Source organism: Sander lucioperca, chromosome 15, assembly GCF_008315115.2.
Source record: "Sander lucioperca isolate FBNREF2018 chromosome 15, SLUC_FBN_1.2, whole genome shotgun sequence".
NCBI classification, from domain to species: domain Eukaryota; kingdom Metazoa; phylum Chordata; class Actinopteri; order Perciformes; family Percidae; genus Sander; species Sander lucioperca.
The window spans coordinates 78,126-99,713 of NC_050187.1; the positions used below are offsets into that span (position 1 = coordinate 78,126).

The 21,588-nt window shown below is 41.6% G+C and overlaps 1 protein-coding gene across 2 annotated transcripts in view; it reads right to left on the reverse strand.

The window, feature by feature from the left end:
- Nucleotides 1–21,588, reverse strand: part of ltbp1 (latent transforming growth factor beta binding protein 1) — a 144,318-nt gene that overhangs the window by 45,178 nt on the left and 77,552 nt on the right. For both annotated transcript variants that reach the window (XM_031299982.2, XM_031299981.2), the window contains exon 5: nucleotides 9,803–9,970. In XM_031299982.2, coding sequence (XP_031155842.2) covers nucleotides 9,803–9,970 — 168 coding nt within the window. The remainder of the gene's footprint in view (nucleotides 1–9,802; nucleotides 9,971–21,588) is intronic.

The following is a 21,588-nucleotide window of genomic DNA, read 5'->3' on the forward strand; positions in this document are numbered from 1 at the left end:
AATGTCCAGGAATTTTGGACCAGGATACAATCCTAAGCGGGATGGATAGGCACATAAGAAGCTGGGTCCAGACTAGTTTAATGATAGCCAGACAGATTATTTTAAGAGGATGGAAGAATGAAGGCATGTTGTCAATCCAGCAGTGGGCTTGTGAGATGGTTAGGGTGGCGGCGTTTGAAAAAATGTCTAAACAGTTTGCCAGGTTGGATGTCTATACTAGAAAACGGGGAAAGGACCTAAACTTTCTGGAGGCTCCTAAGACGCTTTGTGCTGGGGAGAGGAGTATACTACTGTATGTGCTTATTGTTTTATCATATATACATTATACATTTATTTGGTTTACAGTTGTCTATTGTTAGTGTTTAATTGTTTTGAATATAGGGTTATTATTTCATCTTGTCTTAATTTTTGTCTAAGTAAGAGGTGATGACGGGGGGGGTGTTCATGATGTGAGCTGTTTGTTTGGTTTTTAGTTATAAATTAAAAAGAAAACTGTTCATCATAAAATCATATAATGAAATTGGGCTGTTTGTGTCCCTCTTAAACTAAAGAAGTTCCAGACAATACAAAAAATACATCTGGAGTAGACCAGTTTTCATTATTGATCTGTCAGATATTCAGACTTTCAGGGATTCACTTCAGATCTCATTTTAAGAATCCTCACACTTGTTATTTCATGATACTTTCATGAGAATTACATAAGTAGTATTCATATTGTAGACTTAAACTATCATAGATTGTATGCAGTCTATGAGAACTATCTGTAATATGAGCTGAATGTGTTCAACCTCTCTGGCTGATAAAAGTCCCCAGGGACCACACAACATTATTCTGTTAACATAATAAACCTTCATAGTGAAAATCAAATCAAATAAAATCTAAATCTATTCAATCAAACAGGAAGTGATAAGCTTCATAAAAAGTTAAATTTTGATTCAACATCCAAACCAATCAGCTCTTAGATGAAGGGTGAGCCAGGTGTTTCCCATCATGCCCTGGAATTTTGCAGTTGGTGGAGAGCAACGTCAGAGCTTGAGTCCAAAAAGCACCAGCCGCCTTGATCTCATGAGGTCATCGCTGTTTATGTTAGCATGACGTCAGATCACATCAGGAACAGGTTGACCACAAATCTACCCGCTGCATCGTGGAGCCATCGCTGGTGACAGAGTGCAACTCCAACGCACTTACACAAAACATTTGGCAAAAAAGCACCAGGAAAACATCAAGCTTGTTGCAAGAGAGCAGTGAATGCCAGGAAACACAGGGAAGCAATGGACCTAGTAACTACAAGCATAACATATTTCCAGTAATTAAAAAGTGCTAAATTTCCTTTTACAACGTAGTGGTTAACATTTAATCAATTGAAAACCTCAAGTGAAGTGCCAGTCCATGAAGTACAGTTAAACGATGCATTTTGTTTCAGATTTAGCTTTAGCATTATATAAGTAGAAACAATGTGAGAGAAAAAGAGACATGAGAACCAGAGCTGCAGCCAGTCAGGCTCAGAGCCAATCAGACAGACAGATGAAGAATGGGCTGGAGTCCCAGGCAGCATGTTTCTGCTGATTAGCTGGGGAAAAGCCCTGAGGCATCTATCGAACGTACAACTAGACTACATTTGGTTGAAAAGAAAGTTTATTTCACTGTGATATTTTTGTTATTTCAAGTCAGTAATACAAATTCCCCAATCTAAAATTACAAAATATTTATATACATTCTACAGCTTTGAAGTTCATATTTTTCCTCAGTTTCTAAGAACCTGCTGAAATTACCAAGCCTTATCTTTTGGACTTGGCTAGCTCTGGTAATTGGCCAACATGTCATCATGGGTTGTGGCCTGGGTTTAAAAAGATCCACCCCTTCCTTCCATTGTATCATGAATCAACACTGTTCCCCAACGTCTCTCTCATCGGGTAGGTATGATAAACAAGACAAGTGAGATTTATTCTGTCTGGGCTCTTTGAGCTTGGTCTGGACTGCACATAAACTTCCAGCTACCTTCCTTGGCTCAGGTCTGCACCCTATCACACAGATGAGAAAGACGGAGGAAGGAGGGAAGGGAAGGAAGACTGAGGGCAGGGGAGGAATAAGGCGAGCCTGGACAGGCACATGCCACTAAGCTCTGTTTCTCCACCTTCTGTCAGATCCTTGTGCAGCATAAATCTGCAACATTCTCTCAAAGTACCAACAGTGAGTTGGAAAGCTAATACATAAATATCAGTGGAACTGTTTTGTATTTCTGACTGATGCAACCTAGAGATGGATCTGGGTTGTTGGAGGAAGTAAACAAGCCACCATCAAGGTGAGCTTAAGGACCTCCTGTCGTCCCGGGGCCGGGAAATAAAGGATCGGGGATGACAAAAATTAATTTTGGGACGATAGTTGAAAGAATAAAAACCCTGCTAATGTTACAATGAACGGCGATGAAAATGAGTCTGACTGCACATTTTGTGTAGCACACAGAGTTCATAAACCTCCTTGACAACATAAACACACACACACACACACACACACACACACACACACACACAACACATAGCTAGACATGTGAAATTAGATGCCGTTCACCGCAAGTATTGACTGTCAAAGAGATGTACGACACCAGCGTCCCGTGGTTGGATAGGCTACTGCTGCACTTTCTATTGTTCCATCAGGTGAGCAGACAGCAGGAACATGCAGAGCAGTACCCGACCCTGCCCGACAGCTGCAGGGATTCAACCCAATTTGACAAGCTTTAAGCCACTTTATTGTTTGTTAACGTTGTAGTTAATTGTTTGTTAGCAACCAGTTAGCTAACATTAGCCTGTCTAATGTTAACGGTAACGTTACAGTTAACGAGTCAGAGCAGACATTTGCATTTACAGTGAGCCAGCTGACAATAACGTTATCATGTCACGTTAAGGGTCAAAACTCTACAACAGCTTAAACATGTCACTGGCATTAACACTTAACGCTACTTCCTTTCTCTTCATCCCCTCTGGGAACATCTCTCCATGGCATTGGGTCCTGGCAACATGCTGCCCATCTTCCCATCACAGCTGCATCTTATCCACACACACCAGCTAGCAGGGCCCTTTCTGGCTTTTAGGGGGCCGTGTGTGAAACTCTATATAGGGCCCCCAAAAAGGGCCAACTTCTTGTTAAGGACAGCACTTTGTTTGTGGTGTGACTGATTCACCTCTAGTCTCTAATCTTCAGATGGATTTAAATAAAATGTTGATGATTGATCCTATAATAATTTATATGATGTTTTATTTTTGCTAAATGTAATTTATTTACTGTATTTAATCAAAAAATGACCACATATGTCATCAGATATTAAGGAAACATGCTAAGTTGAAATACTATGTTTTCTGACAACAATGCTAAAGCCAGTATTTTCTCCTTTTGAAATTTCTGTTCCGTGACGGAATATCTGTGTTTTTGCCTGTGTGTTGGTATCAACTGCCCATTCTGACAGCTGGGCTTGGTTGCCAGATATACCTGTAAAAACACAAACCCAGCAGGCTACAGCTGTAGTACAGCCATGGAAGCAGCAAACAAACAAACTGGATCAACAGATAGATTCATTCTAACCGCCCTAACAAAACTTGCCCTCTTTCTAAACGGTTGCATAACCAGAGATGAGGTAAAACATGGGTAAATATTGGAGATGCATTTAAAGCCCATGTTGCAGGGTTTATTTTCTAATGAATTTGTGCAATTTGCTTGTTGGTAATAAACATTTTAACTGTTACCCAACAACATCAAATACAATGGATATCACAAAACGGAATAAAATACGAAAAAGTAGTACTATTTTACAGCGGTTTGCAATGATTCCCTTTTCCCCCACAATGCATTGCATTACGTCACGTTGGGGAGACGACCACTGTCTATGGGCTCGGTCTGTGCCACTGGTCTCTGTTCACTGTCTATGGGCTCGGTCTGTGCCACTGGTGTTGCAAAATATGGCTTTTGGTCTCGACCGAGTCCATGTGTCTTTATTATGTGTATAATAATATTGGAGGGAAAGTGAAACACAGCTTGGACGGGGATGCTGTTCGGCTTTTCACAAGTTTAAGACAGCTAGCTACGCCGACGTTTGCTAATGTTAGCGCAACAGCGTTACCCTAAACTGCTAGCTAGGTAAATATTACGACTGCCTTCGGAGTTTCCTATATCTGCGTCCACGTTGTCAACATAAGACATGTTGCGTAAGTGCTCCTTTTGTACCATCATTTTATTGAATGAAATGTTAAGCTTAAGCTCCTACGAAATGGGTGGGTTTTTGTTAGCTACATACAAAGCTAACTGGCTATAGTTAGCCTGTATGCTAGCGGAATTAGCTAATGTTGCATAACCAGCCAGCAACTTCGGCAATCAGCAGTAGTTTCGGTAAGCTAACCACGACAGTATTGTCGCCCACAATCAACCTCTCCTGCTAAAAGCAGTCAATCTGCAGTGATGTTTGAAATAGAGACGCTTGTGGATGTGTTAGCTGTCGTGGTTAGCTCGCCGGAACTACTGCCGAAGCTGCTGGCTGGCTACGCAACATTAGCTAATTCCGCTAGCACAGGCTAACTATAGCCAGTTAACATTGTGTGTAACGTAGCTAACAAAAACCCACCCATCTCGTAGGAGCGAAGCTTAACATTTCATTCAATACAATTATGGTACAAAAGGAGCACTAACGCCACATGTCTTATGTTGACAACGTGGACGCAGATATAGGAAACAACGAAGGCAGTCGTAATATTTACCTAGCTAGCTAGCCGTCTAGGCTAACGCTGTTGCGCTAACGTTAGCAAACGTCGGCGTAGCTTTAGCTAGCTGTCTAAACTTGTGAAAAGCCGAACAGCATCCCCATCCAAGTAATAAATGAACACTAGGCAAATATGTTGTTACTGGAGCTAGTAGGGTCCATCAAAACGTGAGATATCTAATCGAAAATGTGTTTACAACGTCGGGGGATTTCACAGGTGAGACTGACTGGCAAGTTAGCCCATAGCTAGTATGATGCCTTCTATTTCTAGATCTAGCTAGATTACCAGTACTTATCTGAACTAACGACATGATCACTGTCACTAAATATAAAGAAAACATTGACTTTCACTCGGTGCTATTCACTGACAGTAAAAACACCTCTTCCACCTCTTCCTCATCCCAGTCAGTCACCATAGTTCTAGTACTAGGCTGAGGCACGTCCCCCCAACGTGACGTCATCACAGAATTGCGTTAAAAAACCCACTAAACGACTAAAACGGTAAAAACTGGCCTTTAACACTATTTGGTGACATTTTTAACAATGATATACATATGTTGAGTGCTTTATGTACCCATTAATCAACAGTGGTGGTTAACCTGCAACATGGGCTTTAAAAGAAGGATACAGCGGGTTGACTAATTTCCTCCTAAACAGGTAAGCGTTGAGCTTCATTCATTTATATCACGGTTGACGTAGGGATGGTCATTTTCATTCATTTCAACATCCATGTGCTCGCATTAAATTGTATAGAGTAACGTTGCTTGAGTTAGTTACTCGCAAAAAAATGTAGACAAAGCGGGTGAAGGGATCCTGACTAAGCTAATACACACTAACTGCTAACATAGGATCCATGACATATGCCAGAAACCGCACATTTTTCCTTATACGTTACCATCACCAGCTTCAAGGTTATGATATGTTGGACTGTAAGATGATTCCCACTTTCTTACAAAATGGCATGCAACCATAATGTGTTATGTACTGACTATACAGTGTATAGACAAGCTGTATAACAGGTCTGGAAGTAGTAGTACCGACAATCACCCCCCAGCCAAAATTGTCCCACGCTTCTGTTCAGTGGGCGTAGCCGACAGACAGTGACTGTGCCCTGGGTACAGACGACCGAGAGGTCGGGCACAAAGCTTCGCAAGATCTTTTAGCGGTCATTGTTGTTACAGTTAGTCGATAAAAGGTGACTGTCAGCCGGGTACAGAGCTCCGTAAAAGCAAGGGCTTTTATAACCTTCAACATAGCAGCATCTAGCAACTCCGCTGCGCTGTGGAGTAATGTCTGGCAATGCAAGACTACCATCTAGCTAACATTGACTTTGTGTGACGTTGGGTTTAGCAATCTCAACCTGGCAGCTTGAGCTTCTCCAGCTTCGACGCTGGAGAAGTTCAGTTAGTTATTCTAACTAATGATAATGTAAAAAACAAAGATTTTAAATTTGGGACAGTCCACACTAATTTTGGGACAGTTTAGTTGGTATTTGGGGACGGTTCTGGGAGGATGGTGGAAAACATTAAGTAAGAGCCCTGCACCATTACAAGTGTGGCACCTAACATGAGACTGTAATGTATGTGAATGATTCACTTCCTACGTTTTGCTAAGAAATCTTTACAAAAGATTCAATAGAACCTTTTACATGTTGAAAACGTAGTCATCCAATGCCATTAAAACTATACTCTACACAACTTCAATCATTTGTCCAGTGACATCTTTTCTGTTCTGAGCTGTTCAGCTGCTCCAACAATACACTTCAACTTTGGTGGGGGGGAGCCGCAAGCCTCGACTCCATAAATCCTTTTTTTTCTTTTATAAAACTCCATTAAATCCCTGTGTTTGGGTTGCTGACAGGGGGCTGCTGAATAATGAGCGGCCTAGCTACTGATGGTGAGTTCAGCCCTGCTCTCTTACTAGCTGGGTAGATTCTTATGTTCCTGGCCAACCTTTCAATTTCACTGCAGTGCTGTTTTCTTTTTTATTAACTTATACAATTCTTCTGAATACGAAAAAACAAATCACAGAGTTTGATGATTTAAATCATGAATCACTACGGACAGAGGTGCCACATTAATGCTATTTTCCCCAAAGCTCTCCCCCAAAATCTCTTTCACCATTCACACAGACTCGGAGACAAGCCAAACATCTCTGCTTCCACTGTCAGTGTAATGTGTTTGCTTCAACTCTGCCACCGCAATAATAGCTAAGGCACTTGAGAACGCAACACATAAGTAAGTTGTCAGATTTGTCTTTAGCTAGTACGTGAAAGCCTTTTACATTTATTGACAATAAATGATTTACTTTTCTTTTTGGTTTTGTTTGAAATGTCTGCTAATGCTAAGCCACAATAGTAAAGAGTGCTATCAACAGAAAGTGAGGCTCCATCAGCAGAGGATACAGGAGAACAGGTCTCAGTACTGATCAAGTCATCTCTGAAAGTGATATACAGATACTGTACATTATTGCGCTGACTGTGGAAAAAAAAGTAAATAAACTCTATAGCGAAAATTTATTGTCAGTGTATTTAAACAGAGCGTGGTCTTTTATTGGCAATTTGGCAGATTTTTTTTGGATAACATTTAGCTTACCCACCAACATAAGGTATGTGATTTACATTGATCTACACTTAATCAAAAACCCATGGAGAAAGTAGATCTGAAATGTGCTGGGAGAGCCCTGAGGCCATGGATGTACTAAGAGAGCTGGAGACATGTAAAGGCTGCTCAGTAGCAGAGTGCTTACAGCGTATGCAGCCATTCCAATCCTCTCTATGCTGCGTCTGATAAAAAAAAATACTTTTTTACTGCATTCCATTGTCTCAGTACCTGTACTCTGCAATGACAAATTTGAATCTAATCTAACATGATATAATATACTCCAAAAGTGTGTATGCAGATGGTGCATACAGTCAAATGGTCTGCCATGGACATCTGCACAGATCCTTGCTGATATGGGCAGGCACATGCACTCCTACAGCTACAAGAGTTATATTATTCTAGGTTAAAATGTTTCTCATCACCACCGTTGCCATGGTACATCCATGTTGTAGCTGATCTAAATTCCAGGTTGTTGAGAACACAGAGTTACACTGAATTAGGTAACCTTGCTGATGGCAAAGCACGCAAGGTTTCTTTCACTGCCATCTTTATTCTGCAAGAGATAAAGTGAATAAAATTGAATATTCAAAAGGTCCATAGTGGATTCTCCAGTGTTACCACATTCTCAGAGGCCATCACAATAAAGACACTTGGTAACTGGCTTGTGGCTCAAATTTCATGTCAATGTTCACAGATGTCAATGTGAAGCTAAATGTATCTAACTACATCACTACAAATCCATTCCAGGAAACAAAAGACCACCATCTGTCTGTTTGAGCTAGTGTTACTCCAGTTCTATATGTGTTCAGCTGTGTCAGACAGGAATTCATCTTGTTCCTGCTCCCTGTAAGGACTGAGGCAGGTTCAGACACGGTTTCCCGGGTCTGTTCAACACATTACAGAACACCCAAGTTACATGCTCCATAACACACAGTGCGTTTCATGATAATCTGAGGCTGCAATCTTATTATATATACTCAATTTGAAGACATTTACCCTACACTTTTGATTCACAACCTTACATATCAAAGCAATTTCATCATAACTTCTTCCTAACAATGTATCTAGAAACTGTAAAAGCTAAGATAAGGTATTTAGATGGCTACATGGGTTAGTCAAAGATAGTATATTGTACCTCTGCTAACATTTTGGAGATATATTGCACAATCATATTCAGGAAAACTGATCAACAAGTTACAAGTCTATTTAACTTATAGAGAGCTCAAGATGAGGGTTACTCTCAAAGCAATATGTTTGTCAGCCTGTGAGTGAATTTTAACATTTCTATGAGTTTGTCCAACTTTTTATTTAACACCTTTGGCGATATATATATATATATATATATATATATATATATATATACCCAGAGATGGGTCTGGATTGTGGATAGTAAAAGCAACACTGGAAGAAGGAGAAAGTGCACTGTTCATCAGGTAGTCGCTAACTGGGTCTATCCAACACAGTCTCACGGCAGTTCGTGAAATGGTCACGCAATTTTTAATCTATTGATTCGTGTACATGGACATGTTTATCTCGTTTTTTTCGTGGTGGTCAGCTCGTAATATGAAGCATCTATACAGAGGTTGGGTTTAGGAAAAGAACAACAGGGAAAGAACACGTCACACGCGGAAGATGGCCGCGGTCTCTGGGGGACGCGGGACAACAACGGGACGGTTGAGTTTAGGAAAAGAACAACGGGAAAAGCAAACATGACACGCAGGACACGGTCCCCGGTCTCCCGGGTGAAAGTCCTGTGTTGTTTGAACCATCCACCACCCCCCAACCAACCTGTGCGGATTTTCAGCATTTCATACTACTCTCTACCGTAGTCGTGCTGTGATCACGAAATATGCTTCCCATTGAAATACATTAGTTTAAAAAACGTACTGGCCACCACAAAATAAACAAGATAAACGTGTCCGTGTACACAAATCAATAGATTAAATAACGTGACCATTTCACGAACTGCCGTGAGACTGGGTTGGTCTATCTGCTGCTTGGTGCTGGGCAGTGTACCAGCTGCAGCTCCAAACATGGTCCATGTCAAGAGCAGAAACCAAAACAATACTCAGAACCCATTCAGAACGTTAATATAGCAGCAAACAAATACTTACTCTGGAAAGATAAGGGGTGGGGGAAAAAATCGATACAGCATAGTATCGCGATATTTTCCATGGTAATACTGTAGCGATACACAGACTCCAAGTATCAATCTATTATTATATATGTGTTGGTCAGTTTGTCTGCTTGACAATCCCATTTTGCAGCAATAAAATTGAAGTGAGATCAACAAACAGAGAAAAGTATCTTTATAGATGAAACATCATTTGAAATTGGGAAAAATCTGAAGTTGGAAAAAAGGTAATAAATTGTGCAATATATTGCAGAATATCATGTTTGTGTGTGTGTGTGTGTGTGTGTGTGTGTGTGTGTGTGTGTGTGTGAGATCACTAACCTACTCTGAAGTTGGGGGCTGTCAGGGTGTCAGTAGCACGGCCGTTCTCACTGATGATGGTGGTGGTGTTTCCCAGCTCACAGTTGTTGTGACATCTGCCCCCCGTGCAGGTTACCTTGCAGATGGTTGGTGTGAACACCACCTTGATCCGTCCTGTATGGTTGCCCACTGCCACCGAAAACATGGCAGAAACCATGAGGAGGGGGAGTGAGAGCAGACCAACTTTGGTTATTGTTTGATCCATTGAAAAATGTTAAATCACTTTCAAGTTCAAGCTCATCACAATCATCTGCTGTGGCTCCCGTCAAAACGAAAACAAAAGATGTAGTATGTAATTTAAAATTTTGAAAAAACATGTGATATTTCTCCTCCCTGCAACCCTCTCTATCTGTTTCTCCTACTCTTCCACTGCTCCTAGATCCAGTGGCGCCTCTGAAACGTGAGCAGGAATAAAGAAAAAGAAATCTGGGAGAGAGAGAAGTCAGCAAACAAAACTCTGGGACGTCTTCCAGTTCTTCATTAGAAGTCTCTGAGAGGTGGATATTGGCACATGAGCATACCAAGCCTTATTCCAAAACAGACAAACAGCAGGCATGCCACCTTCCTCTTTTGTGCCTGCTTTCCTTGCTGTCTGGTTTTCTCCTCATTCTATATTTCTACTTTGTTTTTACTGTCGAGGTTTAGCAAACTATGCTCAGGAACTGTAGTACCTCAAATAAAGAAAAAGAGCTCCAAAAGTCCTTTGCAGCGAGATCAGGAGAAGTGGCAGTAGCCTTTAGAAGTACTGTAGGAGTAAAGGCTTATCTAGGCGTCTGCCTGTCCCCACCCTCATCCATCCAGCCCTCAGTACACACTGACAGGAAGAAGAGATGGGTGGAGAGCACTCACTCTGACAGAGATACTGGATCCCATCTCAAAGTATCTGACACACTGAATCTTTCTACATACTATACACCAATATCTTACATACATCTCTTCAGGTACATTTAGCTTTTTCCTCCAAATCTTTCAACTTGATTTACTTTTAATATCTCTTCCCGGTGTGGTTGTTCTTGGCACCCCTGTGTCAGCTCCAAACCTCTGTCTCCAGCTCAGTGCTTTGTCTGTGGCTGTCAGCTGTTCACACCAGAGAGTGCAGACGCATGGAGGAAGGCCAAGCAGCCAGAGGAATGTGTTCTAAACCTGAGAGGCAGGAAAAACCACTGGGTAACAGTCGCTAATAGGTGCAAAAATTAACTATTGATGAGGGACCTAATATGATGAAGTGGTTACCACCAAATGCCAAGGGAAAAGTGGATATAGAAATGCTGCCAGGATATATTTGCCCAATTCTCTTTAATGGGAAGATTATTCCCAAAAAGAAAGAGGAAGGACAAGGCAAGGTAAGGTAAGTCTGGTAGGGGAGCATGAGGGTTCTCACTACATTACAGAGCCATACGGACACTAGCTAAGTTTCCATCCACTCAGTCGAATTATCTGAAGTTCGGTAAAAAAAACTCTTGCAGATAAAGCCGGTAAAAGTGTGTTTCCATCCAACGGCTTTAAAGTGAATAAAAGCATGTGCGTAATGACGTCACATGCTGTTTTGCGCTCAAATTGGTATATCGAATCGATTTGAGACATTTTATGGTGTTTCCATTCATTTTCGCACTGAATCACACAACATTCAAGTGCACAAGTTGTAATAGTGCTTATGTGCCAGCTGAGAGCGACATATCAAGCTATAATAACAAAACAACGGTATCAACAAATTGTTATGATAATGCAGATGCACGTAAATACCCGACGACAACGGAGGCTGCCTGTGGTGTGGGTACGAGAGCGCTCTAAACAGTTCTGGAAGATCGTGGTTTAGAGACACTTCACGGAAACCCTTTGGTTGAAGCATTTTAGGATTTGACCTATTGTGTAATTTTACTGGCACGTCCCTTGACCCAGATAAGCCATGGCCCTACGGTTCCAACCGAGAACCGTAACACCATTGCGCTTTACAAACTGGCTACATGTGCAGAGTACAGAGTGGTACTTTTGGGTCAGCGATACATTGTGTTTACGCCGTGTGCAATGCCATACAAACGAGGAAGATGCGAAGGTATATACCTACCTGGAGTGAATGAGGCGCATGAGATCTCGCTGCGTAACTATGGAGCGCACCTTGCGCCACAGGTGTATGGTACAATAGACGGGACTCACATCCCGATTAGACCTCTTGGTGAAGGCTGCAGGGATTTTGTCAATAGAAAGGGCTGGTTATCAATCATACTACAGGCTGTAGTAGACAACCGTTGTATGATACCGTACCGTACAGGTGCATCTGTTTAACCATAAAATGACCTAAAACTTAATCGCAATTCATTATTTATTCGGCAAATAACGTTTTCATCAGCGTTTATCACACAAGCCGTATATCGATCAAGAGAAAATCCGATGAGACCGAACGTATAAACTTTATGTTCAGCTCGGTGCGTTGCTATGGTTACTGTACACAAACCAACCAGCCAACAGTTTGAAGGGCTGCAGACCTGATAAGAAGGAGAAACACAGCTACTTTTAAACATTATCAAAGACTTGGATGTCAACAGGTTTTTGGATATGAGCAAACATCGCTATGCCGACCTTTTCAAGAAGCTGGTTGAAAGAATGAAAGAGGGACGCTGTGTTTTTACGGTCCAACAAGTCCACCACCGCTGGTAAACTTTGAAAAAAAACGTATTTTGCACGGCTAAATGTAAACGAGAATATTAGTGGAATATTTCGTTAGCCATGGAAATAGCTTAGTCTTTTTCGGAATAAGGGCAAAAACCGTATTATACGTATATAAATATTATGTGCATGTAAACATAGTCATTGTAGCAGAGAGGAATGAAGAATATATTCTGACGTTAGGGGGGGCATTTCTTTTCCTTCCTTTTGATGTGTTCCATTGGATCGAAATATAATTATGTAATCCTTGTAATGGAATAAAAGTGAAGAGGCTTTAGACGTATAGTGTGTACAGTACAGACACTGAAGTGAGGCTTGACAAGGATCGCATTTTAAGAGTACTTGAAATGTTTGTAGAAAATCAATGCATATGTTCTCTTTAGGGTTCTCTGTTGGCAAGAAGTTCCTCCCCTCACTTGATTTAGTGGCAAAATGTCTTTGCATGGATTTTATATACAGTAATTTGGCTCAAATACCGTTCAGCCTTCTAACAGGAAAGATGTGGGTAACACATTATTTAAAGAGGTGTGCATAAGACGTGACACTGTCATAACCATGACATGACACCTGTCATAAACATGAAGGAGTCTTTATGACTGTTAACCTTAAGTGTCATATGGTGAATTATTACACTTTTACTGCAACATTGACATTGTTTTAGATGTCTGTTATGGCAACATAAACTGGCAAAGTCTTTGTTATGACAAACTAACATTAACATAGAGAACTAGCCTAGTCCGGGCAGAGTCAGATAAGCCCAAGGGGGTAAGCTTCGCTTCAGAACGCAAACCTCCTATGGCGCCATTTTGATGCTACCAAACGATCACCCCCCGTTAGCATCCCATTGACTGCCATTCATTTTGACGTCACTTTGACAGCGAATAACTTTACATCTGAAGCGTTTAAAGACTCTATTTGTCCATTGTTTATTTCTAAAGAAACACGACAATGTATAAAAGGCTCCATTACCTTGTACCTCACGTTATGGCTCCGTAGCAGACGTTTTTATAAAAATAGGCTAACGATTGTGTCATAACCACGCGACTTACTGTCTCATTGTAGAGGAATTACCGTATAGTACAGGAGAAGCTAACAGGCAGTTTGGACTTCCATTAGCTGTTTAAGTGTAATTACTAATGTTAACTATCATTTTAGTGATCAATAATTAGCCTGTGTCTATGTTATCTCCTTACATATACCTACGCTCTCCGTCTCTGCTAGATTGGGAATGATTGAGATTTCTCTTGGCACAGCTACCAGAAGACTTCCAACTTTCAGACAGGTTGCTCACGGCACATTTACGCCATCTCTCTCAGGTGGAGGCTGCTCAGTAACGCTCAGCCATCACCGGAAAAGTGCTTCTAATGGCCTTCACTGGTCTCCGTCCAGAGACACGGGATCTGTTGGTCCATTATATACTGTCTATGGATAAACCACTAACATGTCGGGTGGGTGTAACACACATTCAGTGCTATTGGCTACTGTGAACACCAATCAATATCCATGACGCAACAAGTCCCTCCCTCGACACTGCCAAGCCTCCTACTCACCAACACCAGATCGATCACACACAAAATGGATGAGGTACAAATACACACGGAAGTGCTGCGTGATATTTTGGCTGAACACACTTATCACGGACGGCAGCTAGCAGCTAACAGGGCGAGTTAGCTACCAGCAGAATTGAGACAGGGTAGGTGAATTAAAACAATGTCTGAGTTGAAAACGCATCTTGTTGACACGTAAGGGCCCTGTTCATGTTGCACAGACATTTTAATTGCATTTTGTGTCTGTTAAGAGGCACAAAGGCACTCTAAAACCTGCCCCGACAACTGCCGTTTTAGCTCAGGGGACGCTTGTACACATAGCTGCAGCTTCTCCGTGTTGCCTGCACCGATTCGGGTCAGGGTTTTTTCAAACGAAAGTACACGCATATTTATAGCGATCAAAATTAACGTAAAAATTGGCCGGAATTCTCCTTTAACAGAGCTCCTAGTCAATACGGCCACACACCAGGGCCGAACATGGCCTCCGAGACCGTCAGTGGAGGCAAGGTAGCTTTATTTCTCTAGTACATTTAAGCAACAAGGCAAAGTGCTTTACATAACTCATTAAAGAGAAGTTAAAAACAATTAAAAAACGTGTTAAAGACAGAGGTGGGACAAAGTCATTGTTATGCAAGTCACAAGTAAGTCTCAAGTCTTTGCCCTCGAGTCCCGAGTCAAGTCGAGTCAAAGATGAGGCAAGTCCCGAGTCGAGTCACAAGTCAAAGCCAACAAGTCTCAAGTCGAGTCCAAAGTCCTACCATTTTAGTTTCGAGTCATTTCAAGTCATTTCAGTTTCAGTGTATGCAATATTAAGAATATTTTCACTGCTTCAAAAGTCATAAGAAAGCCCTTTCTCTCAAAAAACTGAAGTCATATGCTTTATAGCAGTGGTTTTCAAAGTGGGGACGGGGACCCCTGGGTGCCGCGAGGGGGTGCTAGGGGGGCCATGGCAAGTTGGCATGAAAAGTATAGCAAAACAAAATAATTGAATAAATTAAATAACTAAAGTAAACCAAATTAAACCAAAAATAAGCTAAACAATATTCCCATTAGTTAAGAACTGCACTATAATAATCTATTGCATCTCTGAACATTACTACTATAATCGTTATTATTTTATTTTATTACATGGCTTGGTTGAATTCCAATGTAGAATGCGGTCTGTTATTTCTTGATAACAGACCGTTGCCATGAAAAACAGAGCGTTGCTATGGACGCAGTTCGGTTTAGCGGAAGCAATACAATCGCTTTTAAATCAATAAACTCCTTTTTAAATCAATATTTTGTGTCAAAGTATTTATTTGGTAGGTAGCCATGTAATAAGCGGGATAATGTATAGCGAGGCGGTAGTTATAGCGAATACAACCCCTGATATGAAAAGGGAAGGCTAATGGTGGCTCTACTGTGACTGTGTTATGGTAACGTTACTTTAAAACGGACGTTGACATGATGTTGGCGAGGTTTTCCATCTGAGTGTGCTACACTCATGTACCTCATATAATCAGGGTTCAAAAATCCCTATTTTTGTAAGCATGAACCAGCAAGGGAGACGTGCGTTTACTGTGTCGTTGAGACAGTAAATATGCAGCAGCTAGTAAGTTACGGTACATACATCCGATAAGGTGCTTAGCATTCGTTCAAAACTTACCTTTCTTTGTGCAACTTCAGGTGTCGAACAAAGTTGGACGTTGTGGCAGCTCCGTCTGTAATCTTGTAACCCGCATGTTTTGCAAATTGCAACTCTTTTTTTGTCGACTACCTCGTAATTTTTATAGCCAAACGAAATCTTCAGTATCATTTTGCCAACTGGCGCGTTGTTGCTTGTGCTTCATTGGTTGTCTTGCAATGTGCCTGCTTAGATGCTGTCGAATCAAAACAACGTGGGACTACAGTGATTGGATGTCGTGCAGGCAGCGCGCGTGCTCTCTGCATGCATACAGGTGGTGCACATTTTTTTCACAGATGCAGATAAACTGAGAGCGGCGCGGCCGTGTGAACATTTTCTTCCCCAGTTTTCATGGGAAGTAGCAAGTCTTCTCGAGTCAAAAGGTGCAAGTCCAAGTGAAGTCACGAGTCATTGATGTTAAAGTCCAAGTCGAGTTGCAAGTCTTTGTACATTTTGTCGAGTCGAGTCTGAAGTCATCAAATTCATGACTCGAGTCTGACTCGAGTCCAAGTCACATGACTCGAGTCCACACCTCTGGTTAAAGATAATATAAAACAGCAAAATAGAATGGGTATAAAATACAAGAATACAAGTTACAGTGCAGTATAAGAAATGAACAATTAAATAAAGGCAGCATCAAAAAGTATTCAGCCTCAATTTAAAAGAACTGAGAGTTGCAGCAGACCTGCAGTTTTCTGAGAGTTAGTTCCAGATATTTGGAGCATAAAAACTGAACGCTGCTTCTCCATGTTTAGTTCTGGCTCTGGGGACAGAAAGCAGACCTGACCCAGACCACCTGAGGTCCTGAGAAACGTTCTTCATTAACTGTAAACTGTTTACATACCACCGCAGGCCAAAGTTCAGGAGCCACAGCGTGCGCTCTCCAGCCAGATACGGTGTGTGGATGGAAACACCCGGATTCCCTTGTTATTGTCCTCGGTGACTTCAACAAAGGTAATCTCAGCCATTAACTCTCCAAATACAGAATGTTTATTAAATGTCCAACCAGAAAGGAGAATATTTTGGATCACTATTACACTACATTACACCATTTGGCAAAAACAGTGTCTGCTAAATCAACTGGAGGTGGGTCCTCTGATTTACACACATTAAATGTCATTTAGCTGACGCTTTTATCCAAAGCGACTTACAATTGCTATATATATCAGAGGTCACACGCCTCTGGAGCAACTAGGGGTTAAGTGTCTTGCTCAGGGACATGGTTGATGTATCACCGTGGGAATCGAACCTGGGTCTCCCACACCAAAGGCGTGTGTCATATCCACTACGCCATCACCACCCACACCATCACACACCTCTACAGCGGTGTCTAGAACAGCTTTTTATTGAGACTAGACAAGCTGGGGAAAAGTCTGGATATTCCAATGCAAGCCTAGCAATCGCAAACTTAAGCTCTCTCCTTTCATTCTCCCTGTTTTTCTCTATCCTGTCGTTCACATTCCCTAGCTTTTTCTTTCTCCTGACATTCCTGTTCTTTTAGCTGACACTCAAGTTCTTGTTCCTTTTCTTTCTGCTGACGTTCCTGTTCTCGTTCCTTTTCTTTCTCCTGATCGTTCCTGTTCTCTAGCTGCATGTTCTAATTTGAAGTTACTCAAAATAATCGATATGGGTTTTGGCTTCCTAGCCTCCTCTGAGACATTGAACTCCAAATAATCAATTTCAATATTTTCTGTCTATCCAGCCTAACCAAACATGTAAGGGTCAGTTCAATTTCCAGAAACTCCTCTGGCTCAAAGTCTGCCATGTTCTACTTTTAGCAGAAATACCACAATGTATAGACTGGCTATGTGGACCAAATGTTACCCAACTGGCAACAACAATTTGTTTATCTGAAAAGCACAAATAACCATCCAAACCTTGGATGCTCCACAAAATTAGCTGTCCTACCCTGGACACTAACGCACAAGTAAAGTAATACATCCAAAACCCAGGATGCCACACAATACTTTTAATGCCCAAAAGCTAATCAGCAAAACCCAAACACATAACAGCCAAAGTCTAACATCAATGCTAGCCAAACACAGGCCGACTCATCATTTCACAAGTCTAAGCAGTAGTCTGCACTCCCGCCGACTTACAATGCTACGGCTCCTGCATTAGGTTCCTGCTTTCTGCTTTCTTACAGTGCAGACGCTTTGCTGCTTGCTCCTGCCTCAGCTTGCTTTTTTCTGCTGATATTCTTGCTTTTCCTCTGTGAGAAACTATGAGCAGCAGCTCCTGGATACTTATAAATCACTGGACTATACATGTTTTGTAGACATAGTAGGCTATTGCCATATTTCAACATTTTTATGACCCCTCAGTACTGCGTGAGCATGGCCTACCAATAGCACAAGCCTGTACTACAGTGACTGGAAACGTGGTACTTAGCTAAAGCTTATTAGCAGCAAGATGCCTCCCTTCTTTGGGATGAATACAGCAAACTTCTACAGAAGATTGCAGTTCTGGAAACTAAATACACCAGTTAGAAGTAAACGTGGAAGTGAATGGACCATGTGGGAATGATATTACTTTACCATGGACCCAAAACAATGGACAAAAGCATGCTAACACACAGCTACTTAGCATCAACAAGACTGCAAAGAAACAGGAGGCCTGTGATCCGGGTAATAAACAAGTGGTAGTCCTCCCTGGAACTCTCCTGGTGCAAAGCCTAAGAGTAAATCATTTTTCTGGGAAATGGGAGGACGAGTAACGGGCAGGGCACAGCGCCCTGAGATCTGTGATATGACCGGCTGGCCTGCATTATCATCCAGGCAGAGCGCCTCTTCAACCCCTGTACTTAGTAGGACACAGCCGTGGACAGCTGCGAAAGGGAGAATTACAAACAAACAAACAAACAACAAAAAACCTCCCCAACAACCGAGTGTGCAACTGGATAAGAGATTTGCTCCACTGCTGCAGGACCCTGGATCTCCACTTGATGACTTGGATTACGTCTCATCATCACACAGCAGGGTAAGGACTGAGAGTATTTCAAAATCAAGAATCCTGCATATACACCCAACTGTGAAGAACAGTATACTGCATATAGGGTCAAATGATGTTATAAAGCAACAGTCTGAAGTGCTCAAACTGGACTTTATTGATCTGCTGAACATAGTCAGCTCTCTAAATGCTGAGGTGTTTATCAGTGGTCCTCTACCACCAGTCAGAATAATAATAATAATAATAATAATAATAATAATAATAATAATAATAATAATTAGAACTGCAAGCAGTTATGACGGGGCCCAAGCCACCTACGCCAGTTGCCCCCGACGCCCCGGGGAGCATGCGAAAGCGGAACCCGAAGCCGGGCGGCGGGGAGGCAAACGTCGGTAAATATCGAGAGGTGTGAGCCGCGACGTCTGCGGTACGTCGCCATTGCAAACGTAGCGGTTAACAGTTCACCTCCATGCATATACAGACTACCTTTAACAATGATATATGGATGGGATTGGAGATGAAAAGTTCAACTGACACGTTACCGCGATCAGCTTCGTGGGAAATTAAGAATCAATGTCACCGACATAACCAATCACACTATGACAGACTCTCCACTTAGCACCAACTGCAATGTTTAATTGTAAATGAATGGAGCCTACTGGCAGTCTGGCACACGTGGGTGCTCAGTATTTTCATCGGCGCCTATGAATGGTGTTGATTTTGGATTGAAAAAGTGAGAGAAAAGAGTTGCATTTGTCCACTGTGAAGGTTGTGGAAACTTTGTCAGGTGGCTTAAGAAGTTTGTTTATTGTAAAAAACCAGAGGAGCACGCAAAAGCGAAAACCAATACGTAACGTAGGAGGCAAACATCAGTAAATATTGAGAAGTGTGAGCTGCAAGGTCTGTGGTACATTCCCATTGCAAATATGTCATTAACATTGAGTAAAAGGGCCAAAACACGTCTACGTTGATTATAGCACCCCCTAATGGCCGATCTTTGCCAAATTTAGTAGGGAGCCTCAGAGCGGCATGCCAAACGAGCATCACAAGTTTCGTGAAGATATTGCAATTGCAATAATTAATAAAAAAAATGAAAACAGCGCCATCTAAAGGCCGATTGACACCATATTTGGCACACAGCCTCATTGGCACATCAGGAACAACCGTGTTAAGTTTTGTGTCCATCGCAATAGCCATTGGCAAGATACAACCGTTCCTGTTTCAACACCCACCTACAGGAAGTTGGTCCTCCACAACTTTAAAGTGCATTGTTTTAGCTATCAAAATTATTTTGATACATTTTTGTCATGAGGGTCCTCCGAGTCTATATGCAAGTTTTCGTGCCGATCGGACTCACGCCCCAGGAGTAGTTAGACAAAGTAGGTTTCCCATATATCGATATTTTGTTGTGTTAATTGTGTTCCCCTCAGGGCTAAGCTCTCGTTCCCATTTCTTTACTATTGGGAGTTCTCCTATGGATATTTGCATCAGTTTGGCATAAATCTTGGACACTAATCCTCTCACAGGAAAATCAACAAACCATTTAATAACTAGGTGCGCCTCAAGACTGTTTCCCCATGGCACTCCATAACATTTTAGGGCTGATCTTAAGAAGATATCTTCTTCTCTATCTATCTATTTATCGAAGATAAAAGAAGGATGTCCTGGGGACCTCAAAACTAGCTCTCAGGTCTTCAAAACTCAACATACCTTTCTCATTGAATAGCTGGTCTAGAGTATAAATACCTCTGTCACTCCACTGCTTACACGCAAAGGGTTTGTTACCAGAATTAAGTGTGCATTGTGCCATATTGGGGTATTCAAATGCCACTTATTGGTGTAGCGTAGTTGCTCCTTCACCTGTTTAAAGTTGGTCAATGTGTTGGTGATAATAGGGCCACGGGCCAGCATACACTTTTACAGAAAAGTGTGTTTGCCTATTAGACTTTCGTCTTCAAATTGTATCTTGGGGTGGGATACCACTAGTTGATGCTGTGATTTTGGCAAGATGTCTACAATCACTCTAATTGTTGTAAACATATAAATACTGCGGTGAACCCTGTGCGTAATGCTGCATGATGGCACTGTTGGCCCTGCAGGAGGACTAACCCCCAAGTGAAGAATCAGGAGAGAAAGAGGCTGCAGGGACCATGACGATGACTGGCTAATATGCCGATTTAAATTCCCCTTGGATCTCTGTACTGAAATGGGTCTAGTAAAGAGAGCAACGTGCCAAAACCGTGCCATCCCGGTCCATCCCGGTCCAAATACAGGTCCTCTCCACTCTGGGGGCCACCGGTTGTTTCCAGAGGGAAATGGCAGACAGCTAAGTGGTTTTTTATATATATATATATATATATATATATATATATATATATATATATATATATATATATATATATATATATATAATCTTCAACTTTATCACTAAGGTTTGTTTGGATATAATATATGATATATATGGTATAGTTCTGTTAAATCGTATTATATATGTCTGGTATATCGAAGCTGTCCCTGAGTGCCGTAATGCCTGCCGTTTTGGAAGATATTATTAATAAAGGTAGTCTATAGATCAGGTTTCCTACACTGTGTGACAACAGGCTGAAATTATAATTCAATTGGCAGCAATTCCCGAGCATCTGAGAGGTTTTTTGTTTTTTCTCCGCCAGTCGTCATGATTCGGTGTAACAAAAGAACAACTGCCAGGGTCATTAACATACTTATCAGCATTCACAAGGTGTTTTGCATTGACTATTTATGGTTAAAAAAGGGGCGTGTTCAGGGAGGGATAAAAGGCTGATTCACATATGCACACTTGTGGGTAATCTGTGATTTATAAAGGTAACGTTGCTTACAGGTGTGCATACGCACGGTTTTATAAATCTGAATTGTTTTTGGCGTACGCCATTTTTGGCTTTTGG